Here is a 26,608-nt window from a genome sequence, read left to right as displayed (position 1 = left end):
TGGAGATCACAATAGAACGTAGAACAGTACAGCACAGGAACAGACCCTTCAGCCCACCATGTTGTGTCGAACATGATGCCAAATTAAACTATTCCTTTCTGCCTGCCCTTGGTCCATATTCCTCTATTCCTTGAATATTCATGTGCTTATTTAAAACCCCCTTAAACGCCCCTATCGTATCTGCCTCCACCACCACTCCGAGCAGCGCATTCCAGACACCTACCACTCTCTGTGTAAAAAAACTTACCTCTCACATCTCCTTTGAACTTTCCCCGTTTCACCTTCAGTGCATGCTCCCTGGTATTAGACATATCAACTCTGGGGGAAAAGATTCTATGTCTCATTTTATAGACTGCTATCAGGTCTCCCCTCATCCTCCACCGCTATCGAGAAAACAACCCTCATTTGTCAGTCGCTCACACCCTCCAATCCAGGCAGCATCCTGGGAAACCTCTTCTGCACCCTCATCAAAACCTCTGCATCCTTTCTGTAATGTGGTGACCAGAATTGAGCGCAATATTCTAAGTGCAACCCAAACAAAGTTTTATAAAGCTGCAACATGGCATGCTGACTCTTGTACTCAATAAAGGCCAGCATGCCATATGCCTTCTTTACCGATAAATATTTGTGTGGCTAATTTCAGGGAGCTCTGGACTTGAACCCCAAGATCCCTCTGTACATTAACTGTATACTTATCCTTAATATTTGATCTCCCAAAGTGCAGCACCTCACACTTGCCCGGATTGAAATCCATCTGCCATTTCTCCGCTCATATCTGCAGCTGATCTACATCCCACTGTTTCCTTTGACAACCTTCTACACTATCTACAACTCCATCTCGCTTTGTGTCGTCTGCCAGCTTACTAACCCACCCATCCACGTTTTCATCCAAGTCATTTATATATATCACAAACAGCGCAGGTCCCAGTACGGATCCCTGCAGGACACCATGAGTCACAGACCTCCAATCAGAAAAACACCCTCCACCACTACTCCCTGACTTCTATGGGCAAGTCAATTCTGAATCCAAGTGGCCAAGTGACCGTGAATCCCATGCATCTTAATCTTCTGGATGAGCCGACCATGAGGGACCTTGTCGAAAGCCTCACTAAAATCCATGTTCACAACATCCACTGCTCTACCCTCATCGATCACCTTCGTCATCCCCTCGATAAAATCGATCAAGTCAGTAAGATGTTGACGGTGCTCCCACTGCAGTCCTGTGATGAAAATATAGACTGGTTGGTGAAATGTAGATAACAGGTAGAATTGATATCTAATGAGGACTTTATACTTTAGAATTGAATACAGGGCTCATTGTTACTAACGGGGAAAGAAGGGTTAAAACCCTTACCCAGAACCCTTTTCACACACACGTGGACATCTCTGAATCTGACGCACACCAAATGGAACGTTACACAAGGGGCTGGAATTCACTGGAATTTCTTAACAACCTTTCAATAGAAATGTCCTGGTACCGACTGTGACAAAGGACACAACAGACAGCAAGAACCAGGAGGAACCTTTAACCCAGAGAATGTTAATAACCTTGTTCAGGACACCAGTGCCAGGCACAGGAGGATCCCAGGAAAAACGGAACATTTAATTTCTGTGTTTCACAATTCTAAATGACTGATTCTTTAACAAAGGAATGTTTAAAAACAGCATTGTGATATTCCAAGGTCAACTGTGTCTGGGAAAGGGGCACACTGATGTGTTTTTATTTTAAACAGGAGGATCCATTGAAAAGCAGCTCTGGACGATCCGAGCACCTCCTGACCTACTTTCAATTCATTTCAAATCACCCATCACTTTCCGTGGAATATTCTTTATTCTTTCCTGGGATGTGGACACTGCTGGCAAAGCCCCAGCACACGTTGCTCATCTCCTAATTGCCCCTGAACGGAGTGACTTGCTCGGCCATTTCAGAGGGGCAGTTAAGAGTCACCCACATCGCTGTGTGGGTCTGGATTCACATGTAGGCCAGACCGGGTAAGGATGGCAGATTTCCTTCCCGAATAGGGAGCATTAGTAGGGTGAACCGGATGGATTTTTAAAACAATTGATGATAGTTTCATGGTCACCGTTTCTGAGACTAACTTTATATAATTCCAGAATGATTCACTGAATTCAAATCCCACCAGCTGCCTGTCCCCAGATCCTTTGCTGGTTCTCTGCATTACTCGGCCAGCGACATTCCCACCACCTCCCCCTGAATGGAATATTCCACACAACCCCTTCGTTAAACGGGAAGGAGAAAAGAGAGAGGCTTTGACCTTTGGATGACCTCATCACCAACTACAGAAACCTTACAGCTGACCATTCTTTAAAAATTTTAAAACTTTATTTTTATAAAACACAGAGTAAGAAACAGGTGAAAAGTAATGATGGACGTTGTGACTGACATCAGAAACATTGATTGACCGGATAAACACTCACTGCATCATAGAGCGATCCTCAACCATTGAAGAATTGACCCACAATAAGGAGTGAGAGAGCCTTATAAAAAGGGGCAGGAGTTTACACAGAGAGGTGACACCCACAGCTGCTCAGGATGATGGAATTCAGTTCAGGAAGGGGATAAAGTGAGAAGCTTTTGTGATTCAAGGCAGAAGTATTGAACAATCTGGAATCAGTGCTTCTCGAGTTTGCTGACGAGCCGAACACTTCAATTAATCTCATCATAAAAACCCCCAGTGTAAATAACATGGATTTGACTGACAAATGTTGAAGTGTTGGTTTAGAGCCACAAGTTTCAACTTCCCATTTGAGCCTGGGGTACCTTTTTGTCTCTCTATTGCTCGTGTCAATGACAGCCAGGCGACGGAGCTGAGGGCAGCATTTAGCTGAGAATAATGGGGCCTGCGCCCCAGTTGGGAAACTGCCCTGGGCGTCGCACTAATAGAGAGACAGGAAGGTGCTGGAGAACTGACTGGGAAATGGGCCTCCAACCAATCAGGGCACCGGAGGAGGTGACCAGGGCTGATGGTGACCCCCCAGGGTTCAGTGTCCCTGTGTCCAAAGCGGGGTGTCACAGGAACAGGGGACAGAGGAGCTGAAGAAACACGATTTGTGTCCAGAACATTGTGAACATCCCTTTACTCTGGTTGTCTTTGATCCTCAAGTCATTTTCTGTTTGTTTTAACCATGTTCTGTTTCATTAATAAACTTTTATCAGTAAAAATATTTGATTGTTCTGGACTTTTCCTGATGAGATTGATGCACTTTAGGGAAAGCGGGTGAGAGGGGTTGGCAGGCTCTTTAACAGAAAGTGAGTCCCTCTAAGGTAATTGGCAAAGGAGCCAGAGGGGGAGATGGGATTTTATTTTTGACACAGCGATGTTAGAAAATGGGGTTCAGGGAATCAATTAACCCTTTCTCCCCTTTTCCCAAACTCTGAAATGATTCCCAGTGATAACCTTTATTGGTGACAGTGGTTAGATTTTATTCAGGATCAATAAGAGCTGACACAGGCTAATGTCTGAGCAGTCGTATCAAAGTGCAGCAGCATTACCATTACACTCTGGGTAGAAGCAGCATCTCCACGGAAATGCTCCCTGCTCTGCCCCAGATGCCATGGCACCAGTCAATGCAATATGTAAAACCTCGACAAATCTCTGTGCTCGGGGAATCCCTTCTTATACTTTTTTACATCACAAAGACTATGGAGACTGATTTTACCCAATCATTGCCCGGCTAACATTTGAACGGACCAATTACAAAACGTGTCATTGAACCATCTGTACCCGCACAAGCCACGTCAAACTCTCAAACAATTGTCTTCCCACGCTCCGTCCCTGGTACAGGGAGTCAGCATTCCCATGCCAAGCAGTGAAAACATGGTGGCCTTGACACCCAGGTGTCATCCAGGATTCAAGGCACTCCTGTTTTCTCTGTCCTCTGGGAGCTGTTTATCTCCCTGCTCCCACACAGCAAGTCGTCTGTTCTCAGCTCTGCTGGATTTCTGCTGAAGTTTGGCCCCTTTTACACCTTTCAGATCAATAAAACATTTGGTTAATGACCCAAACCACAATTTCCCATCCTGTCACCTGTCAACCATCCTTACCCAGAGCGTAATCACAACAGGAATAAAAACAGGAGAAGTGTAACAATCAAATTCAAAATCAATGCACAGCCAGTCACAGAATTTAACCTAATGTTCACTAATTAGCAAGAAAACCCAAAGTAGGGGGTCCCCCAGGATTCTTATAGTCCACACCTTGAGGGGGGAGAACTCTCTCTCTGATCCCTCACTCAATTTCACTCTGTTATTTTCCAGTTCTGTTCTGGCCCCGCCTGGGGTAACATCTAATCGATCTTTCCTACTGCTGAAGGAGCACCGTGAGTTCTAGGTTACTTGTACATAAGGACAGATGCTTCAAGCAACAGATCAAGCATGGATGTAAAAGATTCTCCAGCTCTCTCTTTACCCCTGTCCAAATTGTGGACAGTTCTTATTCAGTATTATTTCTTCCAAGCCCTTAATTGTCCCAATCTATAATATTATCCATTTTACTTTAACTTTCCTCACTTTGTGTCCATGTGCAGTGTGTTTAATTGGATCCTGATTGTTTTGAACTCAGTTTCTCTCTGGAGTGTGTGTCAGTGCCTTGATGATGTCACAATGTTGTCTCAATCCCCTGGCCACATTCACCATTTCATCTCCTGCTGTGTCTCAAGTAGCTGTGTGTGTTTGGGACCCGCTCTTCACTCCATCTCACCATGAATTTAGGCTTGCTATTTTTCACATGTAACAAATCACATCTGTACACTCACTCCGGTATCCCAAAATCATGTCACACATTCTTAACTCTCAGATGTGTTGATGAAAAGATCAATGTATCTGTCTTTCTTATCTCCTCCTGTTATAGTGCTGATATTTCATATAATGGCTGGGCTTTCAAATGTGGATTTCTTTTTAACAGAGTTCATGGACAATGATAAAAGTTCCAAGAGAACGTGATCCACCTCTTCATCCCATCTCACGTTTTAGAGGTGTTGATGGAAAGGAGGTCATTGATATTGTGAAATATCATAAGAATAAAAAATCTACCAATTCAGACAATACTGAGATGTCAATCATTAAGCAGGTTATTGATTGTGGAGTAAAACCATTGACATATTTGCAACCGGTCTTTTCAAACTGGGCTATTTCCCTGTAAAATGAAAATATACTAAGTTACTCCATGGTTTAAAGCTGGTGGTAAACATAGAAGAAACCCTACAGTGCAGAAAGAGGCCATTCGGCCCATCGAGTCTGCACTGACCACAATCCCACCCAGGCCCTACCCCCATATCCCTACACATTTACCCACTAATCCCTCTAACCTACGCATCTCAGGACACTAAGGGGCAATTTTAGCATGGCCAATAAACCTAACCCGCACATCTTTGGACTGTGGGAGGAAACCCATGCAGACACGAGGAGAATGTGCAAACTCCACACAGACAGTGACGCAAGCCGGGAATCGAACCCAGGTCCCTGGAGCTGTGAAGCAGCAGTGCGAACCACTGTGCTACCCTGCTGCCCCAAACAACAACTCCCAACGTGGGGCTCGAACCCACGACCCTGAGATTAAGAGTCTCACGTTCTACCGACTGAGCTAGCCGGGCATATTATACTACATGATTATACTAATTTCAGGAGAGTGTGTTCACTTTTCTCATTTTGCAGAGAAAAGAGAAGTCATTTGCTAAATGGTCTGATAATTCCATTGCTCAATGTAACTCACTGTGTAATAGTCAGACCAAGTCGGTCTATCTCACTATCACTGATGGAATTTGTGGAGAAAATGACGAATGCTGTGGACAAAAAGACAATTTCCAATAGAGGTTTTTACTGATCTTACACAGATTTTGATACAATTGACCATGGAATATTACTTAAAACACTGGAAACAAGGGATTAGGGGAGTAGTGAATAAGTGGCTCAGAAGTTATTTGGAAAATCTCAACAATTTGTAACAGTCGATGATGTGAATCAGATTTTGTGAATATTCTGTGTGGAGTTTCACAGGGATCTGTTTTGGGCCTTAAATTGTTTATTTTATATATTAATGACATTTGGAATGTATCAAAGTTATTACAATTAGTTTTGTTTGCAGATGATGCCAATATGTTTTATTCTGGGTGGGATCTTCAAGAGCTTATTGAAATTGTTAGTGCTGAATTGGAGAAAATAAAAATATTGTTTGTCAAAAATGAATTGTGACCGACTCTGAGTGGAACGAAGTTTATGTTATTTGGTGAAGTAAATCCCTTGGTTAATATAATAAACAATGTCAACATTTACAAAAATAGAAGAGGGGTCAGACCCCTCTGATGAAGGGTCATCTAGACTCGAAACGTTGGCTCTATTCTCTCCCCACAGACAATGTCAACATTTATTTATTCATGGGATGTGGGTGTCACTGGGACAGCATTTATTGCCCATTCCTAATTGTCCTTGAACTGAGAGGGCAATTAAAGGTAACCATGTTGCTGTGGATCTGGAGTTACATGTTGGTCAGACCAGATAAGGTTGGCAGATTTGCTTCCCTAAAGGACATCAATAAACCAGATGGGCATTTATGACAATCGACAATAATTTCTAATCATCATTAGACATTTAATCCCAGATTTTCATCTAATTTATATTTCACCAGTTGCCACAATAGGATTCGAACCTGGGTCCCCAGAGCATTACCCTGAGTCTCTGGGCCACTCGTCCTGTGACACTGCCACTACACCATCGCCTCCCCAATATGGAAATATAGTTCTGGGTGTTCTCCTAGACCATATATTTTGTTGGGAACCACATATACAATATATTAAAACAAAATAATCAAAGAGTATTGAAATTCTGAGTAAAACTAAATTTATCATGGAAGCCCTACAGTGCAGAAGGAGGCCATTCGGCCCATCGAGTCTGCACCGACCACAATTCCACCCAGACCCTACCCCCATATCCCTACATATTTACCCGCTAATCCCTCAAACCTACACATCTCAGGACCCTAAGGGGCAATTTTTAGCATGGCCAATCAACCTAACCCGCACATCTTTGGACTGTGGGAGGAAACCGGAGCACCGGGAGGAAACCCACGCAGACACGAGGAGAATGTGCAAACTCCACACAGACAGTGACCCGAGCCGGGAATCGAACCCGGGACCCTGGAGCTGTGAAGCAGCAGTGCTAACCACTGTGCTACCGTGCCGCCCATATTGGATCTGCAGTCATTGCATATTTTGTATTGTTCATTTGAAATGATTCTTCAGAGGTTTGGGGAAACGTTATAAAGCATGAATATTTGGGCGACATGGCGGCACTGTGGTTAGCAGTGCTGCCTCTCAGTGCCAGGGACCCAGGTTTGATTCCTGGCTTGGGTCACTGTGTGGAGTCAGCACGTTCTCCCTGCGCCTGCGTGGATTTCCTCCGGGTGCTCCGGTTTCCTCCTACTGTCCGAAAGACGTGCTGGTTAGGTGCATTGGCCATGCTAAATTCTCCCTCAGTGTAGCTGAACAGGTGCCGGAGTGAGGTGACTGGGGGATTTTCATTAACTTCATTTCAGTGTTAATGTAAGTCTACTTGTGACACTAATAAATAAACATCAAACTTTAACTTTATTAATCCGATCTACATGTTACAGAAAAAAGCCAAATGAATAGTAAGTGAATTTTCAAGAACTTAGCAACAAATTGTTTATAAAATGTCCAGGTTTTAAAGTTTAGGAAGTCAGTTGAACTGAAAACTGCAATGATTTTGGATGAAGCAAAAAATGAATCTTTGCCTGAAAATTTGCAAAGAAACTGTTGACTTTAAGGGATGATGATCATGAATTAAATAGAAAAAAACAAGTTTAAAAAATGTTATGTTTGTACAACTTTGAAGTCTGTGTATATTTCAGTTTGTGGATGAATCTTTGGAATGCTTTGGGTGAAGATTTGAAAATATGTGTAAATACAGCTTTAAAACAATGTATAAGCTTCAAATGTTAGTTTATATAAAGTCATGGAATTAAATAATGGTATTATCTATGAGTTTAATAGAAATACTATTTGAATAATCACAATAATTAGAAAATTATGTGACTGGGAAATGGGAATGATGAAGTATTTGATCTGTATTTGTGAAAAGGAGTTGAGATTTATAAGTTTATACTTTTTCCTAGTCCTTTTTGATCAGGTGTTTATTTTATTTATGTGCAGTGCAATATAGTATCTTAGTGCGGCACGGTGGCACAGTGGTTAGCACTGCTACCTCACGGCACCAGGGACCCATGGCCAGTTCCCGGCTTGGGTGACTGTCTGTGCAGAGTCTGCATGTTCTCCCCGTGTCTGCGTGGGTTTCATCCAGGTGCTCCGGTTTCCTCCCATAGTCCAAAGGACGTGCTGGTAAGGCACATTGGCCATGCTAAATTCTCCCTCAGTCTCCCCAAACAGGCGCTGGGTTGTGGCAACTAAAGGACTTTCACAGTAACTTCATTGCAGTGTTAATGTAAGCCTGTTTGTCACACTAGTAAATAAATATACTATTATAGTGTCATGTTCAAAATAAAAAAATCAGTTCAGTGTAACATAGGTAAGGGGCCCATTAAATACTCCCACAAGAGACCTCACACCTTTACCATTTCTTATCTTGACCCAAACCGATCCTTCATCCTGATCTTTCAGGCTAAGGTGGTAGCTCTGTACTGAACTAATGTCATCGTTAATTAATGGGAGAGATCCTATCACCTTTTCCTAGCTTCCTGCCATTCCATTATGTCAAATACCCTTCAATATTTAGATCCCAGCCTAGGTCACCTTTCAACTAAGTCTCTGTAATGTCTATCAGGACACACACATTTATCTCTATCCGCGCTGACAATTCATCCTTTTTGTTATAAATGCTGTGTGCATTTTCAGAGATTCAATAATCTAATAGGGATTTAATGTGAAACCTCTTTACCAGCGAGTGGTGAGACTGTAGAACTCACTATTACAGCGAGTGGTTGAGGTGAACAGCATGAATACATTGAAGGGGAAGCTGGATACATACCTGAGGGAGAAAGGAATAGAAGGATATGCTGATGGGGGGAGATGACGAGGGGGAGGCTCATGTGGAGCATAAATACTGACACAGACCAATTGAGCCAACTGGCCTGGCCCTGTGCTGTAGACTCAATGGAACAGAGACAAATGTATTTATTTTAGATCTACCTGTAGCGTTAGGAAAAACACTATTTACTATCCAGAATAAAATAAATATCTTTCATCAGCTTTTGTGGATCATTTCAGTGGAAATGTGCTCTCCCAGGCTCAAAGAACATCAGCCCACTGGAAGCAAAGTCATGAGACCGGCCAGTCCAGCAGAAAGAAACCGTCCGACCCTCCCACTTCACCTACTGTCAGAATGAACGTGGTTCAGTTCTGGGTGTGATTAATAGCAGCAATAACAGCAGAATCCAATGCTTGTAATCGTTTGTGAATTCGCTGGTGTCTCAGCAGGTGGGATGATCGTGTGAATCCCTTTCCACATTCATTGCAGGCAAACAGCCTCTCCCCAGTGTGAAGTCGCTGGTGCGTCAGCAGGTTAGATAATCGATTGAATCCCTTCTGACACACAAAGCAGTTAAATGGCCTCTCCCCAGTGTGAACTCGCTGGTGTGAAATAAAGTTGGACGAATCACTGAATCCCTTGCCACACACTGAGCAGGTGAACGGCCTCTCCCCGGTGTGGACTCGCTGGTGTGTCTGCAGACTGGATGCCTGACTAAATCCCTTTCCACACAGAAAGCAGGTGAATGGCCTCTCCCCAGTGTGAGTTCGCTGGTGTGAAAATAGGTTGGATGAATCACTGAATCCTTTACCACACTCAAAGCAGGTGAAGGAAGCCTCCCCAGTGTGAAGTTGCTGGTGTCTCAGCAGGTTGGCGGAGTTACTGAATCCCTTCCCACACACACAGCAGGGAAATGGCCTCTCTCCGGTGTGAACTCGCTGGTGTGAATACAGGTTGGATGACTGAGCAAATCCTTTACCACACATGGAGCAGATAAATGGCCTCTCCCCAGTGTGAACTCTCTGGTGTGTCTGCAGTGTGGATGAATCGCTGAATCCCTTCTCACACACGGGGCAAGTGAATGGCCTCTCTCCATTGTGAACTCGCTGGTGTATCAGCAAGTGCAATGACTGAGTGAATCCCTTCCCACAATCAGAGCAGGTGAATGGCTTCTCCCCGGTGTGAACTCGCTGGTGTGTCAGCAAGATCGATAACCGAGTGAATCCTTTCCCACAATTGGAGCAGGTGAATGGCCTCTCCCCGGTGTGACTGCGTCGATGAATTTCCAGCACTGATGGGGAACGGAATGACTTTTCACAGTCCTCACATTTCCATGCTTTTTCCATGATCTGAGTGTCTTTCTGTCTCTCCTGCAGTTTTCACAATATGTGCACTGGAACACCGTCACTCGGGTTGCACGGGCCTCGATGCTTTTCTGTTCACACCAATGGTTCACCCAACTCAAGCAGATAAACGTTTCTTCTTCCAGATTCAAACCGATGACATTCAGCTCCCATGAATTGAGTGAATGTTAGATCTTGACATTTCTATCAGCAAATCATCTCCTTCTAATATCCTGTCAAAAGAATTTACAAAAGTCATCACTGTCAGAACAAGATAGAAATTCAGATCAGACAATTCTAGTTCCTGTGGAACATTGCAAAGGATGTCAATGTCTTTAAGAGAGAGAGAAACCTGGGCCAACCTTTCCAGAGTCTGCAGCCTCCCTGGATTCACTTTCTTTCCCTTCAGTTGCTGCAAGTCCCCAATTTCCCCCAGAATGAGAAAAGAAATGGAAAGGGGGAAACATTGATTTCCTCCCAGATGTTGCCCAGAGGAGGGAGTTTGAGTCTGAATCTGAATCAATCGAGCTTCCGCATTGTGACGTCACAATGGAGCCCTGCCTGAATCAGCCAACAGGAATCAGTCTCTTCCACAATGACGTCATGGGGTGCCAGTGCGCAGGCCCGGGCGCGCGGACACGGAAGTCCCGCCCCCACCCATTGTTCCCCTCCCCCTGCACCTCCTCCAGCCAAGGTTTCCAGGCAACCGGCTGGCGGCTCCGGCCAGAGCGAGAAGCCTCTTGGTGATCACCCCCTCCCCCCGGCCTGGGACTGCGCATGTCCAGTGGAGAGGCGACACTGCGCATGAGCGGGGCAGCCCGCCTTCTGACCTTCGTGCTGAGGTGTTGACCAATGGGAAAAGACCGGAAGGACTCTGGTCCTTCAGCCAATCGGGCTTTGTGATACTCAGATTGAGGTGCACAACAGACTGAAACTTCCTCCTGTCTCTACCATTTGTGAGTGAAACACTTTCTTTCATCCCCCTTTCCATTTCTTTTCTCATTCTGGGGGTAATTGGGGACTTGCAGCAACTGAAGGGAGAGGAAGTGAATCCAGGGAGGCTGCAGATTCTGGAAAGGTTGCCCCAGGTCTCTCTCTCTTCAAGACATTGACATCCTTTCGCTCTCTCAGTCTGACACATTTATTTGTCTGGGTAAAAGGATGGTCTCTTTCCTAATGTTCACAATTAAAGAGATGGTTTCTCCAGGATAGGCTGACATTTAAATTAAGATAGGACAGAGATACGTCTAGTCTTGTAATATGGTACAGATTAGATATATTATTTGTAACAAAATACATTAATTATTTCTAATCTTGTATTATCCTACTGTAGCTACAATATGCATTTCCAGTCAGCGTCATTACGACACAAGGTGTCCATTCAGTAATTTGAGCCTATGCTAACACTCTGTAGGACAATCCAGTCACTCCCATTCCTTCTCTACATCCCCAGTCCCCCTACAGGTTATTTCCTTCAAGTGCCCCCCCCCCCCCAATTTCATTCTGAAATTATTCACCACCTCTGCTTCCATCAAGCTGGTAGGCAGAGAGTTTCAGGTCAGCAACACTAGCTGTCGAAATAAAATACTCCCTCACAGCCCTATGTATCTCTAATCATGTAATAGAGAACTGTATAATTATACATCATAGTGTTATTGGGTATGTATTAAATACAGCAGAATGTGAATAGAGAGTGTGTGGTCCAGATATTTACAGCCTTCGATAAATGAGAGAGGAATGAATGTTCCTTCGCAATTAAAATTCTGTTCTGAATTTCTAACCTGTACTGTCACTGATAACGTTTGTAAACTCTTTTACAATATATTAGGGGAGGAGATATCGCAGACAGAACTCTCAAAGCAGATAGCACATCAGGATCTGACAGAGTCACTCCATTCATCGGGAGCTGAATATCATCAATCTTGAATCTAAAAGGAGAAATGTTTGTCCTTTTTGTCTGCTGTGAAAGATTTTAACATCAGTGTGACTGGAACAGTACAGAGAATGATACCTGAGTGAGAGTGTACAATGCAGTGACTGTGAAAGGATCTTTAATCAGTTACATTGGCTGAAGCAACATCACACCATTCACAGCAGGGAGAGACTGCACACTGGTTGTATGTGTGAACGAGGCTTCAACTGATTGTCAAACCTGGAGAGACACAAGGACATTGACACCATGGAGAAACCATGGAAATGTGGGGATTGTGGGAAACGTTTTTGTTGCCCAAGTCACCTGGAAATTCATCGACGTTGTCACACAGGGGAAAGGCCGTTCACCTGCCCTGTTTGTGGGAAGGGATTCAGTAATTCATCCATTTTACAGACACACCAGCGAATTCACACTGGAGAGAGACCATTTGTCTGTCCTAATTGTGGGAAGGGATTCACCCAGTTATCCCACCTGCAGTCACACCAGCGAATTCACACTGGGGAGCGACCATTCACTTGCTCTGTGTGTGGGAAGGAATTCAGTAATTCATCCATCCTGCGGACGCACAAACGAGTTCACACTGGGGAGAAGCCATTCTCCTGTTCTGAATGTGAGAAGCAATTCAGTCATTCGTCTGACCTCAGGAAACACGAGCGAGTTCATGCCGGGCTGAGGCCGTTCATCTGCTCCCAATGCAGGAAGCGATTCAGTGATTCATCTGACCTGAGGAGACACCAGCGAGTTCACACTGGGGAGAGGCCGTTCACCTGCTCTGATTGTGGGAAGGGATTCACTCAATTATCGAACATGCGGACACACCAGCGAGTTCACAAGTGATTACAGGTGTTGGATTCTGCTGTTAATCACACTCAGGACAGAACCATGTTCATTCTGACAGTTTGGGAAGTGGGAGGGTCGGAGGGTTTCTTTCTGCTGGACTGGCCGGTCTCACAACTTTGCTTCCAGTGGGCTAAATTTCTTTGAGCCTGAGAGAGTACATTTCCACCGAAAGGATTCACAAATGCTGTTGAAAAACATTTATTTTATCCTCGGTGGTAAATAATGTTTTTCCCATCACTACAGGTAGATCGAAAGTAAATACAGAAAGAACTGGAAAAACACAGCAGGTCTGGCAGCATCCGTGGAGAGAGAAACAGAGTTAACGTTTCATGTCCAATGTAACTCTACCTCAGAACTAAAGAGAGGGAGAAATGTGATGGGTTTGATTCTGGTGAGAAATGGAGGAGGGTCAGGTGGAACAAAATGGAAAGTTAGGGATTGGTTAGAGGTCGGATGAGAATAAATGACAAAAACATCCTGGAACAAAAGGCAAAGGGAGAGGTAATGGTTGTGGTAAAGGAACTGTTTGGGAGAATGAACTCAGAAGAATCATTCAACACTTAAGCCTGATTGAATCGACAAACAGTTAATTGAGTATTTATTCTGGGGATGAAGGGGATGACAAATGAGGAGAGATTAAGCAGTTTGGACTATACTCGCTGGAGTTTAGAAGGATGAGCGGGATCTAATCGAAGGACATAAAATGTTAAAAGCGATTGATAAAGTAAATGTAGAACAAATGTTTCCTCTTATGGGACAATCTAGAACAAGAGGTCACAGGTATAGGTTGCGAGGCTATAGATTTAAAACTGAGATGAGGAGCTTCTCAGAGGATGGTGAATTTGTGGAACTCGCTGCCACATAGCGAGGTGGTGTCTGAATCATTGAATTGTTTCAAGAGGAAGATAGACATATTTCTGATAAAAAGAAAGGGAAAGATGGATATGGGGAACAGGTGGGGAAGTGGATTTGAGACCAGGGAGAGATCAGCCATGATCTGATTGAAAGGCGGAGCAGGCTCGAAGGGCTGAACTTGCCTCCTTCTGCTCCTAATTTTGGTCCCCTTACTTGCGAAAGGATTGGCCTTGGAGGGAGTGCAGAGAAGGTTCACCAGGTTGATACCGGAGTTGAGGGGTGTAAATTATGAGGAGAGATTGAGCAGATTGGGTTTGTACTCGTTGGAGTTTAGAAGATTGAGGGGTGATCGTACAGAGGCATATAAAATAATGAAGGGGCTGGATAGGGTAGAAGTGGAGAGATTCTTTCCACTTAGAAAGGAAGCTGGAACTAGAGGGCACAGCCTCAAAATAAAGGGGGGTCAGTTTAGGACAGAGTTGAGGAGGAACTTCTTCTCTCAGAGGTGGTGAATCTCTGGAATTCTCTGCCCACTGAAGTGGTGGAGGCTATCTCGTTGAATATGTTTAAATCACGGAGAGATGGATTCCTGATCGGTAAGGGAATTAGGGGTTATAGGGACCAGGCGGGTAAGTGGAACTGATCCACTTCAGATCAGCCATGATCGTATTGAATGGCGGGGCAGGCTCGAGGGGCTAGATGCCTACTCCTGCTCCTATTTCTTATGTTCTTATGTTCTTATAAGCTGCAGGAAAGGATGTCCCGAGGCATGGTACATTGGGGAGACAATGCAGATGTTACGACAACGGATGAATGAACACCGCTCGACAATCACCAGGCAGGAGTGTTCTCTTCCTGTCGGGAAACACTTCAGCAGTCACGGGCACTCAGCCTCTGATCTTCGGGTAAGCGTTCTCCAAGGCAGCCTTCACAATACACGATAACGCAGAATCGCTGCGCAAAAACTGATAGCCAAGTTCCGCACACGAGGACGGCCTAAACCGGGATCTTGGGTTCATGTCACACTATCTGTAACCCCCACGACTTGCCTGGACTTGCAAAATCTCAGTAACTGTCCTGGCTGGAGACAATACACATCTCTTTAACCTGTGCTTAACCCTCTCTCCACTCACATTGTCTATACCTGTAAAGACTTGATTACCTGTAAAGACTCGCATTCCAACCATCATCTTGTAAATTGAGTCTGTCTCGATGTATGCCTTGTTTGTGAACAGAACTCTTCACTCACCTGAAGAAGAAGGAACACTCCGAAATCTTGTGCTACCAAATAAACCTGTTGGACTTTAACCTGGTGTTGTCAGACTTCTTACTGGGTTCAATCGCACAGTCACTGGTTCCTCTCTCTGTCCCTGATGCTGATTATTCACTCTTTTACAGAATGATACAGCACAAATAGAAACCATTTGGCTCATTATGTCTGTACTGGCTCTCTGGAAGATCTATCCAATTAATTCCACAGCCAGAACAATGTATATCTGCTGTAGTATTCTGAGGCCTGAATGGAAAAAGTTTTCCAGTCGGATAGTTCTCAGACACAATCAGCCCTGTGGAAAGATTGATTGCCTAATTCATTGAGAAGATATAAAGTGCCCATTAAGCAGATAAAGTGCCTGGCAGAGTTTAATTGTATATTTCTGCAGACCCCAAATACTGCAGTGACATTATCCTAAAGGGCCAATGGTTGAATTATGGAATTACAAAGAAAAAGCATTCACGTCCTGAATCTTCATAATTATTACTTGGCTGGGATGTTTCAGTATGAAAGAATCCTACGTCTCAGTCAGGCAAAAGCGGTCATGTCCAATGGACCTGTTAAAGACAAATAACTATTACATTGCACTGGGGTTTATGCGATCAGGTGTTGGTTTTATGAACAAGGTTTGTATCAGAGTGGAGCTGTGTGTTTGATTCTCCACAACAACTGTAGTATCCTTACTAAATATCCACCACAATCGCAACAGTTAGCCCAGAACTCTGAGGTTATTGCGGTCACAGCCCTTCAAACTGTTACCGATATAATCACCAAATATTCTGAAAGCTACGTTGGTTGTAATTCCCTCAGAAAACCTACCCCTCTGGGGGAGGAAACACAGCTTCACCCCAGCAGAAAGGAAACCACTGCTCACCACTCCAAACTCTGAATGATTGGGAATGTTACTGGATGTCCAGGATAAATTGCTATTTGCCAGGTGAAGGTGGATCAGCAGCAGGAGTTAGTGAAGAGTGATGGTAATAACCAAGCAGACTGACTCACCAGGAAAGCTGCTCTCGAGGAGATTCCATGGGATCCACCCAAAACACAATCATTGGGACCGGTACGACAGACTCCAGTTATATGTCATTTAAAAACTTGTCAGGACACTGACCTAAGATGACTGTGGGTAAAAAGGGTTGGCACCATAGAGAAAACTTTCCCTCATCATTCACAGCAAGTAAGGACTCACTCATCTGACACAATGAAGTTTTCTTTCACAAATATGGTTTAACTTTGACTTCAGTCACAACTCGATGGCTTAGAAAGGAATTAGTATATTTGATGGATCAAAGCAAGGCGTATTTCTTGTTTTTTGACTCCTCAATATTATACAACATGATCATACTATCAGTGGCTGAGGATGTATCAGAATGTCCATCAGCACCTGAAGCTGTGCCTCATGTGTTCAAACTAATCAGATTCTGCAAAATGCATTGTCCCAATTAACATGTTCCACATTATTGATGTTCCCTGGGAAACACTGCAGCTTGATTATACAGGCCCACTCTCCACACTAAGAGGAGACTGGTAGATCCTGCTAATTACAGCTATGTTTACCTGGTGGATTGAAACCTTTCCTGTTTGTAAACACAATGCAGACACAATAGCTAAAATCCTGGATGAGGCTTCCTGAAATGGATGGAGAATGACAATAGTTCTCATTTCACAGCAGAAATAGTGTAATCGCTCTCCAAAAGAAAAAATCCAGAAGAATAATTTTGAAAAAAAGTTGATTAATTTCATATTTATCCAGTTGAGTTCGGATGGTTATTACTGTCAGAAACAAAACCTGACTCTCAGAATGAACATTGTTCAGTCCAACTGGGTGGCATGGTGGCACTGTGGCTAGCACTGCTGCCTCACAGCATCAGGGACTGGGTGCGATTCCCGGTTTGGGTCACTGTCTTGTGGAGTCAGCACGTTCTCCCCGTGTCTGCGTAGGTTTCCTCCGGATGTTCTGGTTTCCTCCCACATTCCAAAAGATGTGCTGGTTCGGTGCATTGTCCATGCTAAATTCTCCCAAATTCAGTGTACCTGAACAGGCAAATTTAGCAACCATACCTTCAATTCCTTCATCTGAGTCATTTATATAAATGGTAAAAAGGTTGAGGTCCCAGCATTGACCCGTGGCCCACCACTCATCACATCCAGTCAACTAGAAAAAGACCCATTTATGCCAATCCTGTTTCCTGTTAACTACCCAATCTCCTTTCCGTGCCAATATGTTACCATTCCCCCCGCCCCACTAGGAGCTTTTATTTTCCACAATATCCTTTGATGTGATAGCTTATAAATGCATTCTGGAAATCTCAGTACATTCACCTTTCTGCACCTTTGGTTCCCGTTTATCCACAGCACATGTGACTCATTCAAAGAACTGAGAAAATAGGTTGAATATGATTTCCCTTTCTCAAAACCATGTTGACTCTTCTTCATGGCCTGATTTTATCTCACTGCCATGCTGTAACGTATTTAATAATAGCTTCTAACATTTTTCCTCTGGCATGTTAAGTTAACTGTCCTGTAGTTTCCTGCTTTTTGTCTCTCTCCTTCTTTGAATAAAGGAGCTGCATTTGCTACTTTCTAATCTAATAGAACTTCCACCAAAACCGGGGAATTTTGGAAAATTAAAACAATGCATCAACTATCTCACCAGTCATTTCTACCCCTCTTCAGCTAAAGAAGAGCCATGTGGCCTCGAAATGTCAACTCTGTTTCTCCCTCCACAGGTACTGCCAGACCTGCTGAGTCTTTCCAGCATTTTCTGTTTTTATTTCAGATTTTCAGTATCTGCAATACTTTGCTTTTATCTGACGAGCTGCTTCTTTTCAGAGCCGAGAATTAAGTCCATCAGGGTCCGGGATTTGTCAGCCGACAGCTCCAACTATTTGCTCAGTACCACTTCATAAGTGACAGCAGTTTTCCTGAGTTCCTCTCTCCCTTCCACACCCTGATGAGATATTACTTCTATCCTCGATACTATCGGGTAGAGTACTAAACTATAGTGAAGACTGATACAAAGTACCTGTTGAATTCATCTGCCATCTCCTCACTTTCCATTATTAATTCCCCAGAGTCACTTTCTCTTGGACCAACATTCACTTGGATAACTCTTTTTATTTAAATATCCAGAGAAATGTTTACAGAACAAAGAGAATTACAGCACAGGAACAGGCCCTTCTGCCCTCCATGGTCCTGCACCGACCATGCTGCCTGACTGAACTAAAACCTCCTACCCTTCCAGGGACCATATCCCTCTATTCCCATCCTATTCATGTAAAGTCAAGACGCCCCTTAAAACTCACTACCGTATCCACTTCCACTACCTCCCCCGGCAACGAGTTCCAGGCACCCACTACTCTCTGTGTAAAAAATCTGCCTCGTACATCTCCTTTAAATCTTGCCCCGCACACCTTAAACCTGTGCCCCCTAGTAATTGACTCTTCCACCTTAGGAAAAAGCTTCTGACTATCCACTCTGTCCATGACTCTCATAATCTTGTAGACTTCTATCAGGTCGCCCCTCAACCTCCGTCATTCCAGTGAGAACAAACCAAGTTTCTCCAACCTCTCCTCATAGCTAATGCCCTCCATACCAGGCAACATCCTGGTAAATCTTTTCTGTACCCCCTCCAAAGCCTCCACATCCTTCTGGTAGTGTGGCGACCAGAATTGAACACTATATTCCAAGTGCGGCCTAACTAAGGTTCTATAAAGCTGCAACATGACTTGCCAATTTTTAAACTCAATACCCCGGCCGATGAAGGCAAGCATGCCGTATGCCTTCTTGACTACCTTCTCCACCTGCATTGCCACTTTCAATGACCTGTGTACCTGTACACCCAGATCCCTTTGCCCATCAATACTCTTAAGGGTTCTGCCATTTACTGTATATTTCCTATCTGTATTAGACCTTCCAAAATGCATTACCTCACATTTGTCCGGATTAAACTTCATCTGCCATTTCTCCGCCCAAGTCTCCAACTGATCTATATCCTGCTGTATCCTCTGATGGTCCTCATCGCTATCTGCAAATCCACCAACCTTTGTGTCGTCCGCAAACTTACTAATCAATCCAGTTACATTTTCCTCCAAATCATTTATATATATTACAAACAGCAAAGGTCCCAGCACTGATCCCTGAGGAACACCACTTGTCACAGCCCTCTATTCAGAAACACTTCCACTGCTACCCTCTGTCTTCTTTGACCGAGCCAGTTTTGTATTCACCTCGCTAGCTCACCTCTGATCCCATGCGACTTCACTTTCTGCACCAGTCTGCCGTGAGGGACCTTGTCAAAGGCCTTACTGAAGTCCATGTAGACACCATCCACTGCCCTACCCTCATCAATCATCTTCATCACTTCCTCGAAAAACTCGATCAAGTTCGAAAAATATTCACATCGTGAATATTTTTAATAACTCTAATACAAGTCAGTTCCTTTTGAAGGGCTCTCCCCTGTTTCCTCAATCCTCACCTCCAACAACAAGTGTGAGGAGCTCATGGAAGTACTTTGTCACTAAGATTGAGATAATCCAATCAGCTGTCTCTGTTGCTTTGCTCCATTCCATTAGCCCAATGGGCCAAACTGTCTCTAAACATCCCTCTTGTCTGAGCCCCGAACTCCCACTTTTCTCCATCCAGTCTCCACACACACCAGTGGGTTCATACTGAAGAGAGAGGATTTAAATGCTGAGACTGTGACAGGAGCTTTAAAAACCCACATTCACTGATGGTTCACCAGTGTATTCAGTCCGTTCCACTCCACTCATCTGCTCTCAGTGCAGGGAGAGGTTCAAGCGATTGTCCATCCTGCAGCAACAGCAGAGAGTTCACACCAGGGAGAGGTCATTCACCTGCTCCATGTGTGGGAAGCAATTCACTGATTCATTCGTTTTGTTACCACACCAGTGAGTTCACACTGATGGAATGTGTTTCAAATGTCTGGATTGTGGGAAATGTTTTAAAATTTCTATGAATCTGATGTGCTATCAGCAGGTTCACACTGACAGCAGACCATCCAGAGTCTCTCACTATGGGACTGGGTTCAGCTGGACATGTGAACTCAGTGTCCACCAGTGCACTCACTCTGGGAGAGGCTGTTCACTTGCTCCATGTTTAGCAAGAGATTTACTCAGTCATCCCACTTCACTGCACATCAACTTGTTCACACTGATAAGGAACTTTTTCAAACTTCTGACTGTGAGCAGAGCTTTAAATGCAAAATGTATCTGCTGATACACAAACACATTCACAGGCTGTTCACCTGCTCCATGTGAGAAGAGATTCATTCGGTTACCTCACATTCTGACACACCAGCAAGTTCATAAGTTACTACAGGGGCTGGATTCTGCTGTTATTGCTGCTGCTGTGAATCACATTCAGGACTGGACTATGTTCATTCTGATATTTGGAGTTTGTTTCTGATTATGTTAATAATCCCTGTAACTGGACTGGAGTTTAATATTCCAAATAAATGTGAAATAAAACAGTGATATTTGAATACATAGTTGCAGATGTTCGTCTTTCCCAGCTGAATGTTTAACATTGCCGGCTGGAGCTCAGAAGGGGCAATCTGGGGGAGGTTCACACAGCAGGAACAGAACTGCAGTCTGTTCCTGCCATAGGGTCACACTGAGAGGGACAAACAGCACTTTGGACTTTCTCATCTCTCTTCACTGACAGCAAAGTGGGTTAATCCTGAGGTGTGTAAGAAATGTGTCCCAACTGCTCTTTTCTATAGTCCAGAGCTCCTAAACATGGAACAGAAGACTCTTTTATAACTATGTTTCGAGTCAGGTGAACAATTGTGAAAGAAAATCAAAATATTACAGATGCTGGAAATCGGAAATAAAAACAAAGCAGGTTTGGTAGCATCTCTGCAGAAACAGAGCTAATGTTTTGGAACTGAAGAGTCATATTGGACTGGAAACATTGACTCTGTCTTTACAAATACCGTCACAGCTGCCGAGAGTTTGCAACAATTTTGAACAACGGTGAAGGCTGGAAACATGCTGTCAAATCAAAGTTTAGTGTGAAACTGGGACGTGTTCCTGACTGAAAGTGAAAGAGCAAGTTTAAATTCCCAGACTGACAAATGATTGTGCACACTATTTCAAGGAAGGTGTTAATTAATTTAAAATAAGCCTGTTTAAATATATTTTCATAGAAAATAGGAACAGGAGTAAGCCATTCTCGGCCAGGCCAGTCATTATGATCATGGACCACAAAAGATGTATTTGTATTTGACAATATCAAGTGGCAATGGCGGTGCCATTACCCAGCGTGCACCGAGAGGGTGACGATACCCTATCTTCAATACTGGAGATCATTGCGCAGACTCAGTGCCTCTCTGACTGGAGCATGCGCAGTGCGGTGTAGGCAGTGGTCGGATGGGGTGGTGTCGGAGCAGCAGGGAGACCAGAAACTGATTGTAGACACCGGGTGAGTGAGATTAAATGGAGCCTGAGAGTCAAAAGGGAGGACTCATAAGCACCCGGTATAGGAAGCGGAGCTTTCATAAACATCGGATATTAGCTTCAAACCACAAATAAGACGCCCGAGGCCCTGCCTGACGGATTTTGCAGCCTCCATCTTTCGAGAACAATGGGCAGCGTGACCGCCATATTTATTGGGGGCAATGGACAGCAGGGCGGTGGCCATCTTTATAGGGGGCAATGGGCAACAGGGCGCATGTGCAGCCGCCACCTCGATTGGAGGCAGTGGGCATTGATTCCAGAAGTTAGTTCCTGGCCTCCAGAATTGGTCTCTTTTTCATTAAGCCACAGAAACATTGAATTATTACACTACAGAAAATGACTAACCCATCATGCATTTGCTGGTTCTCTACAAGGGAATCAGCTCATCCCACTACCCTGTCTTTTCACTAACAAGACCAACAGAAAATATTTCCCATCCCCAAAACAGGCGGCACGGTAGCACAGTGGTTAGCACTGCTGCTTCACAGCTCCAGGGACCTGGGTTCGATTCCTGGCTTGGGTCACTGTCTGTGCGGAGTTTGCACATTCTCCTCGTGTCTGTGTGGGTTTCCTCTGGGTGTTCTGGTTTCCTTCCACAGTCCAAAGATGTGCCGGTTAGGTTGATTGGCTATGCTAAAATAAAATTGCCCCTGAGTGTCCTGGGATGCGTAGATTAGAGGGATTAGCGGGTAAAATATGTAGGGATATGGGGGTAGGGCCTGGGTGGGATTGTGGTTGGTGCAGACTCGATGGGCCGAATGGCCTCTTTCTGCACTGTAGGGTTTCTCTGAAATTACCTGTGGAGAAGATTATGTTTTATCTTCTTGAACAGCTGCAGTCCATGTGGTGAAGGTGCTCCCCTTTAGGTCAAGAGTTACAGGCTATTCACCCAGTGATGATGAAGGGACAGTGATACATCTCCAAATCAATAATTACAATGTGTATTTATACAGCATCTTTCATGTACTGGAGCATTCTGAGGCGTTTCTCAGGTGTGTTATAAAGCAACATTTGACATAGAGTCATGTGAGCAGACATGAGGGTGGATGGGTAAAGGTTTGGTTAAAGAGGTAGTTTTAATGAGTATCTTAAAGGAAGGATGACACAGAGGGGGAGCAGGGGGGGGGAGTATGACACAGAGGGGGAGTATCTTAAAGGAAGGATGACACAGAGGGGGAGCAGTTTAGGGGGAAATTCCGAAGATTATGGCCTTGGTAACTGGGAGTGCGGACACGTATGATGGAGTGATTAAAACTGTGAATGCTGAGGAAGCCGGAATGAAAGGAATGCAGAGATATTGGAGGGTTGTGAGGCGAGAGGAGATTACAGAGATGGGGAGGGGTGAAACCATGGAGGGACTTGAGAACAAGGATGAGAAATTTAAAATGTTGATTCATAAACAGGAGCCTTTGTGGTGGGTGAACAAGATTTGGAATGAGTAAACACGTGGGCAGCAGGATTGTGATGACCTCAAGTTAATAGACAGGTTGAGTGAGGGAGACCGGCCAGGGGTGTGTTAGAATGATTAAGTCTAATGGTAACAAGCACTCAGAACCTGCATGGATCAGCTGGCCGGGGTATTCGCAGACATCATCAACCTCTCTTTACAACAATCTGAGGTCCTATCTGCTTCAAGAAGATGACCATCATCTCAGTACGAAAGAAAAGCCAAGCAGCGTGCCTTAATGGCTCTCGTCCGGTGGGTCTAACATCCATCATTATGAAGTGCTTCAAAAGGTTAGCCTCTCGGACTGCCTGGATCCGATACAGTTCGCCTACCGCCCAACAAGTCCACAGCAGATGCCAATTCCCTGGCCCTGCACTCAACCCTGGAACATCGAGATTACAAAGACAGCTTTGTCAGACTCCTATTTATTGACTACAGTTCAGCCTTTAACATCATTATTCCCACAAAACTCATCTCCAAACTCCGTGGCCTGGGCTCGGCTCCTCCCTCTGCAACTGGATGCTGAACTTCCTAACCCACAGACCACAATCAGTAAGGATAGGCAACAACACCTCCTCCACAATCATCCTCAACACCGGTGCCCCACAAGGCTGTGTTCTCAGCCCTTACTATACTCCTTATACATCTATGATTGTGTGGCCAAATTTCACTCCAACTCGATTTTCAAGTTTGCTGGTGACACCACCGTAGTGGGTCAGATCTCCAACAATGACGAGACAGAGTACAGGAATGAGATAGAGAATCTGGTGAACTGGTGCGACAACAATAATCTCTCCCTCAATGTAAACAAAATGAAGGAGATTGTCATCGACTTAAGGAAACATAGTGGAGAACGTGCCCTGTCTATATCAACGGGGATGAAGTAGAAATGGTCGAAAGCTTCAAGTTTTTAGGTGCCCAGATCATTAACAACCTGTCCTGGTCCCCCCAAGCCAACACTCTAGTTAAGAAAGCCCACCAACGCCTCTACTTTCTCAGAAGACTAAGGAAAATCTCACGGGATCCAGGGTGAGGGAGCTAAATGGATACAAAATTGGCTTGATGACAGAAGCCAGAGGGAGGTTGTAGAAGGTTGTTTTTCAAACTGGAGACCTGTGACCAGCGGAGTGCCTCAGGGATCGGTGCTGGGTCCACTGTTATTTGTAATTTATATTAATGATTTGGATGAGAATATAGGAGGCACGGTTTGTAAGTTTGCAGATGACACCAAGATTGGTGGCATAGTGGACAGTGAAGAAGGTTATCTCGGATTGCAACGGGATCTTGATCAATTAGGTCAGTGAGTTGACAAATGGCAGATGGAGTTTAATTTAGATAAATGCAAGGTATTGCATTTTGGTAGATTGAACCAGGGCAGGACTTGCTCAGTTAATGGTAGGCCACTGGGGAGAGTTACAGAACAAAGAGATCTAGGGGTACAGGTTCATAGCTCATTGACAGTGGAGTCACAGAGTGGTGAAGAAGGCATTCAGCATTCTTGCTTTCATTGGTCAGAACATTGAATACAGGAGTTGTTGAAGTTGGACAAGACATTGGTAAGGCCACACTTGGAATACTGTGTTCACTTCTATTATAGAAAGGATATTATTAAACTAGAAACTAGAAAGAGTGCAGAAGAGATTTACTGGAATGCTACCGGGACTTGATGGTTTGAGTTATAAGGAGAGGCTGGATAGACTGGGACTTTTTTTCTCTGGAGCGTAGAAGGCTGAGGGGTGATCTTATAGAGGTCTATAAAATAATGAGAGGCATAGATCAGCTAGATAGTCAATATCTTTTCCCAAAGGTAGGGGAGTCTAAAACTAAAGGGCATAGGTTTAAGGTGAGAGGGGAGAGATACAAAAGGATCCAGAGGGGCAAAGTGTCTGGAACAAGCTGCCAGAGGTAGTAGTAGAGGTGGGTACAATTTTGTCTTTTAAAAAACATTTAGATAGTTACATGGGTATGATGGGTATAGAGGGATATGGGCCAAATGCGGGCAATTGGGACGAGCTTAGGGGTTTAAAAAAAAAGGCAGCATGACAAGTTGGGCTGAAGGGCCTGTTTCCATGCTGTAAACCTCTATGACTCTATGAAATTTGGCATGTTAGCTATGACTCTCACCAACTTTTACAGATGCACCATGGAAAGCATTAGCATCAGCTTGGTATGGCTCCTGCTCTGCCCAAAGACCACAAGGAACTACAGAAGGTCGTGAATGTAGCCCAATCCATCACTCAAACCAGCCTCCCATCCATTGACTCTGTCTACACTTCCTGCTGCCTTGCTAAAGCAGCCAGCATAATTAAGGACTCCACGCACCACGGACATTCTCTCTTCCACCTTCTTCCGTCGGGCAAAAGATACAAATGTTTGAGGTCACGTACCAAATGACTCAAGGACAGCTTCTTCCCTGCTGCCATCAGACTTTTGAATGGACCTACGTTGCATTAAGTTGATCTTTCTCTACACCCTAGCTATAACTGTAGCACTACAGTCTTGTTTCCTTCTCTATGAACGGTATGCTTTGTCTGTATAGCACACAGGAAACAATACTTTTCACTATGTTAATACATGTGACAATAATAAATCAAAACAAAACAAAGGAATGGGTGACGGTTTCAGCAGCAGATGAACTGAGAGGAGACTGGAGTTGGGTGATGTTACTGAGGTGGAACTGGTCTTGGTGATGATGTGGATTTGTGGTCAGATTCTCAGGTTGGGTGAAATATTTTGCTATGTGAACAGACTGGCTCAGTCTCAGACAGTTTCCGAGGAGAGGGATGGAGTCAGTGGGTGGAATTTGTAGCAGAGAGCGTTGACAATAACTGCAGTTTTCCCAGGATTAAAATGGAGGAAAATTCTAGCCCAGAGCTGGAGAGATCTTTCAGGGAATCAAAGGATTCAGGGAGGGGGTGGGAAATTGGCACTAAAACCAGCTCAATTTCACAACCTGCCTTTCTGTTTTTGAGAGTTCTCTCTCACTCCCTTTTTTCTGTTTTAAATCAGTTTCACAGGGCATTAGAAGGGGAAGATTTGCAGTCAGGGAAACTGAAACCAAACATCACATCAGGATCTGAATATCATCGGGTTTTTAACATGCAAGAAAACAGCAACGTTCACAGTGTAGATAAACCGTGGAAATCTGGGGACTGTGAGCAGGAATTCAGATCCCCGTCTGAGCTGGAAACTCATCAGCCCTGTCACACTGGGGAGAGGCCATTCACCTGCCCTGAGTGTGCGAAGGGATTCACTTGGTCATCCAACCTGTTGAGGCACCAGCGTGTTCATAATGCGCAGAAGCCATTCACCTGTCCTGAGTGTGGGAAGGGATTCACTCGATCATCTGGGCTGCAACAACACCACCGAGTTCACACTGGGGAGAGGCCATTCACCTGCTCCAAGTGTGGGAAGGG

General features: G+C 44.4%; 1 protein-coding gene and 1 non-coding gene across 2 annotated transcripts in view; one reads left to right on the top strand and one right to left on the bottom strand.

Annotated features, from left to right (window-relative positions):
- The window catches only part of LOC144484229 (uncharacterized), a 239,447-nt gene extending 226,315 nt beyond the window's left edge, over positions 1–13,132 (top strand). Inside the window, exons 4-5 of the mRNA XM_078202763.1 lie at positions 10,396–10,469; positions 12,595–13,132. Coding sequence (XP_078058889.1) covers positions 10,396–10,469; positions 12,595–13,132 — 612 coding nt within the window. The remainder of the gene's footprint in view (positions 1–10,395; positions 10,470–12,594) is intronic.
- On the bottom strand, positions 5,541–5,613 carry trnak-cuu (transfer RNA lysine (anticodon CUU)). The gene has a single exon. It is a non-coding gene; the product is annotated as a tRNA-Lys (tRNA).
- Positions 13,133–26,608: the final 13,476 nt, after the last annotated feature.

Source organism: Mustelus asterias, unplaced genomic scaffold (genome assembly GCF_964213995.1).
Source record: "Mustelus asterias unplaced genomic scaffold, sMusAst1.hap1.1 HAP1_SCAFFOLD_96, whole genome shotgun sequence".
In the NCBI taxonomy this organism is placed as follows: Eukaryota; Metazoa; Chordata; class Chondrichthyes; order Carcharhiniformes; family Triakidae; genus Mustelus; species Mustelus asterias.
The sequence above is the reverse complement of the archived record's forward strand: the minus strand, read 5'-3'. Positions and strand labels throughout refer to the sequence as shown.